Source organism: Eptatretus burgeri, chromosome 10 (genome assembly GCF_056783735.1).
Source record: "Eptatretus burgeri isolate ZD-2024b chromosome 10, Ebu_testis_v1, whole genome shotgun sequence".
Classification (NCBI taxonomy): Eukaryota; Metazoa; Chordata; class Myxini; order Myxiniformes; family Myxinidae; genus Eptatretus; species Eptatretus burgeri.
The window spans coordinates 29,535,378-29,541,377 of NC_140970.1; the positions used below are offsets into that span (position 1 = coordinate 29,535,378).

At 42.9% G+C, this 6,000-nt stretch overlaps 1 protein-coding gene across 3 annotated transcripts in view; it reads right to left on the reverse strand.

Annotated features, from left to right (window-relative positions):
- The window catches only part of LOC147018194 (annexin A2-like), a 104,156-nt gene that overhangs the window by 62,869 nt on the left and 35,287 nt on the right, over window positions 1-6,000 (reverse strand). For all 3 annotated transcript variants that reach the window (XM_085897655.1, XM_085897653.1, XM_085897654.1), the window contains one exon: window positions 3,922-4,018. In XM_085897655.1, the coding sequence (XP_085753781.1) occupies window positions 3,922-4,018 (97 nt within the window). The remainder of the gene's footprint in view (window positions 1-3,921; window positions 4,019-6,000) is intronic.

Sequence of the window (6,000 nt, forward strand, 5' to 3'; positions counted from 1 at the left end):
AAACTGGGCATCTCATCTAGTGAAATTAGTTGGTGGACGTTAAAGATCCTCATGGTGTCCTTTGCAAAGAGTGGGCGAGCTATTGGTGGCACCGTGGCCAAATTACTAATTCCAACCCAAACTATAATGGCAAACCACCCAGTATAATCTTTTCTCAGGGGGTTGCTTTGGTTGCACTGACACTGCAGAGTACAGTACATTAAATATCAAATAAAAGTAACAACTGAATGGTGAAAGTGATAAAAACAAAACTGCAAAGGACATTAAAGGCATTTACAAAGGATGGAGCAGGGACATGGAGAGAGGAGTGGGAGAGAGAGGAGTGGGAAAGATAGGGAAGGTGGGGGAGAGAAGGGGAGAAAGAGAGGGGGGGGTGAGAGTGAGAGGGGGAAAGAGGGAGTGTGAAGGGAATTTAAAAGGGTCCACCCCATTCTGTATCCATCCTGTCCATCCCATTGTTTGTCCAAGTCGCCCTCTATTTTGTCCTTCAACTCTGCTGTTGGTGTCCCGTCCCCCAAATCTCTCCACTGTTCCTTTTATCCCATTGCATCCTGATCCATTCAGTGTTATAGCTCTTCCACAAGCCTTGGCTCTGGAAACAAAAAATAAACTTGTCATAGGTTGGCAACCATATTCAGGCTTAATGGGCTAAATGGTCCCTTTCCGTGTCAAAGTTCCTTGGAAGGGAAGTCATCTATTATATACTGGATTGAGAACCATGGTGTATGTCCGTACGTTTGTCTGTCTCCCGTTTATGGTGGCTGCTTCCTGAGCTGCATTTGAAAAGCTCAACATTCACTTTTGAAATGATGGGAGAACAGGCATGAATAATGTTGATGTTAAATTTTATTTCACAACCAGGATATTTTGCACTCTTAGATAAATTGAACCTCCACCACCCGGTGTTGCACCACCATTTCACAGTGGATGGTACAAGTAGCTCAGAGCTTTGGCTCTGAGTGAAACCAAGAGTGAAACACAATTCCAAAAGTTCCCCATTTCCAGAGTCTTTGAATGTCTTCTCAATTGCCATTTCCTCAAGCATCTTGAATCTCACAATCTTCTATCTGACCATCACTATGGCTTTCGTAAAGCAATATCTACCGGTGATATCCTTTCCTACATTACCAATGTCTGGGCTTATTCTCTGAGAGACTTTGGGGAATCCTTTCTTGTCGGCCTTGATATCTCAAAAGCCTTTGACAGAGTTTGACATTGGGTCAGATATCCTTGCTTCCTTCTTTCGGCTTTCCTTCGTTAATCTTCCCTCTCATATTGAGCTTTCACTCCGACCGTTCCATCTCTGTAATTGTGGATCGTTCAACATTTCCCTCCTTCCTCATCAACAGTGGTGTCCATCAGAGTTCTGTCCTGTCTCCAACACTCATCTTTCTTTTTTATCAGTGACCTTTCTTCTACAAATAACCAAATGCACTCATATGCTGATGACTCAACATTACATTCCTCCATGTCTTTCCCATCTGCCCCATCTTCCCTCACTCGATCGACATCTCGTTTCATCACAGCCACCTCCTTAAATTCGGATTTGGACAAATGTAATCAAGTTAAGTTTAATGCTTCAAAAACTTAATTCAAATCCATATCCATATCTATATTGGGTAGTCGATGTAGTCGAAAAAAAACATTTTTTTCAAAAAAATTTTTTTTTTGAAATTTGTTCTACCCTTATTATCACTTTTTCCGTCGATATGTTTGTCTGTTTGTCTGTCTGTCCCTCTGTTCGGTCCAGTGCTCTGTTAATACAATGGCGATTTCGATGAAACTTGGTTGGTAGGTTCATACCATGACCTAGTTGTGTGCAAATGAGAACCGTTGCTATGGACACCACCATTGCCGAGCAACGGGACTTTGAAATTTTTGAAAAATCATAAAAAAATTTATTTATTCGAAAATCAAAAATCTGGCCACGAGCAACTGTGGGCAGTACATTCAGCCATATTGTCAAAAATTTCCAGCCGGATCCCATGAAAACTGTCGGACAAGATAGACTTTGAATGAACCCTGGTCGAAAACAATAAAAACACGAAGTTCGTTATATCTCGGAGACTATGAGTCAGATATACATGAAACTGGTATGGTAGGTTCATGGTATGTCCTAGTTATGTGTGAGAAAGAACCGTTGCTATGGACCCCTCCGTTGCCTAGCAGGATTGATTCGGCCTTGTATAGAGTACCGCTCCCACATCTATGGAGGTTCCAGCTACACATACTTACTGGACAGAATTGAATACAAAGTAATCCGATTTATCAACTCTCCCAATCTGACGTCAAAACTTAACATGCTCAAATTACGCCGCAAAGTTGGCTCTCTACCTCTATCTCTATCTCTATCTATCTCTCTTTCTGGTCCTCTCTTTCTGGCCCTCTCTTTCTGGCCCTCTCTTTCTCTTTTCTACAGCTATTACTTCAGTTTTTGCATCCGAGAACTTACTGCTTGTGTACTTCCGCCATGAGCAAGACCCCAAAATACTCGACAAGCCACCACATCACATGATCATTGTGTGGCCATTGGCAACTCAAGGGTGGGCCGTTATATTTGTTCCTTCCCCTTTGCTGCCAAGCTCTAGAACCCTACCTTCTCATGTCTTTCCAAATACTTATGCCCTTCCCTTTTTCAAAAAGTAGATTTTTTACATCCTCAAAAACTCTTAGACTGTTCTTTTTTTCACTTTTCGATCTATGCAGTTCTTTTATTTAAGGCCTTGCCTCGATGAGGACTCACAATCCATGATTGGAGCCTTCAATATAAATATATAAAAATATAGAAAATGAAACATTTTTAAAATCCATGATATAATTTAAATTGATAGAATAACTAAAACTTTTCCCATCAATGGGGCCAGATACTTTTGCTTATAATAAATAAGATGTAAACCCTTAATCCTGGAGCAGAACCGACAACAAGGTTGATGAAGTTTGTATGAAACACGATATTAATTATGATAATCGCAAGATGGAGAAAAACATGAGGCTGATAGGAAAAATGCTCTTTAATTTGTCCTTTATTGGAAATCCCACAATAAGAGAAAAGCTAATGTAGGTTCTTTTGAAGAAAAACTAATGGTGTATAAATTGAGGTGGGTTTGGCAACACATTATCTTAAATTTTTTTAACCAGACTCAGTGATGTAATGGTTATAGGATCCACTCTGAGTCTGAGGTTGGCAGTTCAAACTCTGGCCAAGTCATACCAAAGATTTTTTTTAAATAGCGTGTACTGCTTTCTTGCTTGTCGCTCAGCATTTCAAAGGATAAGAGCATGGACTATCCACAGAGGTTGGCATCTATGGGGAGGAGGAAATGCCCGGCTGAGTGTGGTGAGAAATGTGTTGCCATTGTTGTGACGTAGCTGGTACCCAATGCCCTGGGAAGTGATGGCACTTCCACAAAGCTCAGTGGCTGTGCTTGTTTCATCTCACAGTCCTGTGTTGTGTCTTAAGTATTTGCATGTCCGTGTGTGTGTGTGGCAGCTCCACTACAAGTCCTGGATCCTTGTACAAAAAAAAAATTAAGCCCTGATGATGTTAAGACTGAGGAGCACACACAATTTGTCGATGAATTACACAAACCCATAACCACAAAGTTTAAAAGCTGGATGGTTTATTCTAAAACGAACCGGATGATTCATACTCGCCCCCCATCATACACACCCAGAAAACAAGTCGATATCCTGACACTTTTAGTTTATCAACTTGTTTTCGATAAACAAGTTGATAAAGCACAAGCATGATGGATTTTGGCCTCCTGTCAAATTCCCTGTGCAACATTATGTGATTGATCAAAATTGAGAGATCAAGTTAGTGGAAGAGTTTAAATGAAAACATTTTGGTGGAGTTAGACAAAATGGGCCAAAATGTCCTTGTGTATACAAAAATAACGAAAAACTGAATGACATGGTTACCTTTCACTTGTAGAGCAGCGTGAAGCTCTGCAGCATCAGTTTCTGGTTGGAATCCAGCATCTTGAAACACCACTCCTTGACATACGTCTACAGGAAGCTAAATGGGAAGCAAAGGGAAGGCACCACTTGGTAAAGTTAAATTTGTATGATAACATGATGGAGATTCAACAATAGCACAGGTCTTCATGCATCTCTCATAAACACAGCCAGAGTTTCTTCACTCGGCTTCATCTGTGACCTGCCATCCTATCTTGGTGGTGAGTGTCAAGGTGAGGCATGCTGGAACGTCTACACGAAGACCAGATCTCACACCCACAACCCAGGGAATTGCTCTCACCAGTTATTTGCATCCTCGTACATGGTTGTCTCTGGAAAGGGAAGGGTCACTCTCTGGAAAGGGAAGGATGATCGCCAGGATTGCAACAACTACCGAGGGGTGACACTGCTCTCAGTGATGGGCAAGGTCTTTGCCCGGATAAATCGTGATAGAGTTCGTCACCATCTGCTTGAGCACCAGCGCCCAGAGCATTCAGGATTTACAACAAAGTCAACGATTGACAGTATCCTTGCTCTTTGGGCCCTCACTGAACGCAGGTGATGCTTGCAGCCCATGTTGATTTCTGCAAAGCATTTGATTCAGTGAACCGAGTAGGAACAGCAATACCAGAGTATGGAGAGACAGGATGGTTTGGAATTGGATTAAGGTTCAGACAGGGGTGCATTCTCTCTCCTTACTTGTTCAATATGTACAGTGAGTACATTATGAGGAAATCAAAATTTGATGACATGGAGACTGGAGGAAGAGATGTATCAACAATATAAGGTATGCTGATGATAACACTGTTGGTGGAAAGTAAAGAGGACTTAACGAAACTGCTGTGCTGTGGACAGTGAAGAAGAAAAGTGAAAAATCTGGAACTTTATTTCAACCGAAAAAAAGGAAGAAAAGACTAAAACCTTTTCAACTGAGAAGATCGACGTTTCAGATTGGGAGACGATCATGTGGAAATAGTGGAAAGTTTCATCAGCTTGGATTCTAAGATTGAAGTGAGTGGAGAATGGGTCTTAATTTTGATAGTTCTGAACCACGCCCTGGCGGCAAAGTTGCACTTTACATCAATAACTCAATTTCTCACTGCACTTGCACTGATCTTACACCTCCAAATCCCCAGGATGTGACTTCTGGCTCTGGCTGCGACTTCCCCTCCGCTACCACCTCTTGTTCGTCAGTGCGTTGGACTGTCCTAATAGTGATGGATCCATCCACATCTCTCTCCGACAACATAGACAAACTTTTAACCACTCATCCCAACTCTCTCTCCCAAATATGTGGCAATTTAAATTGTCACTATACAACTTGGCTGGGTGTTGGTATCTCTCACCAGGCATAGTATTTCAGCAAAGGACTTAATTGACTCCATGAGACTTATTCAATCTGTGAACTTTCCAACCAAGATTTCTCCCAATGGCAAATCCTCCCTTCTGGACTTGGCGATGACTAACTTTCCCAACAAACCCTCCTCTTCCTCTGCTCCAATTGGTTCATCTAATCATGTGCTTGTGAAAGTCAACAACTCTCTGGCTATTCTCAGAGAACTGCCTCAATGTTGGTGAGTCTGGCATTTCACTCGAGCAAACTGGCAGGGACTGCAAGTAGCTACGTCTCTTTTGGACTGGACTCCAATATCTACTACCCCTGATGTTAACTCAGCCAGGGAATTCTTCCACAGAATATAGCTATTGTTGCGAATTTGCACCCGCCGGCGTGCGAACGGCCACGTAACTCGAATCGCGGCACATCGCCCACCGGACGGACAATTCTGTCGTGACCCTCTCGGAACAACGCCGGGAGCTAGTCACGGGTGGGCCTTTCGACCTCACCACAATCGTGCCAATCGGCCACCCGCGTAGGGTAGGGTTGTTCGCCAAACTCGACTTACCTAAGTACCCACGCGGATGGTTAACCGGGCAATCGTACTTCGCCACAGGTCGACTCCGGACACGAGCCGCTTGGGCGGCCCGTTCCGTACTATCGAGATAACCGAGCGGTGTTATCGTCGACCCGGACAGTTCAGATTA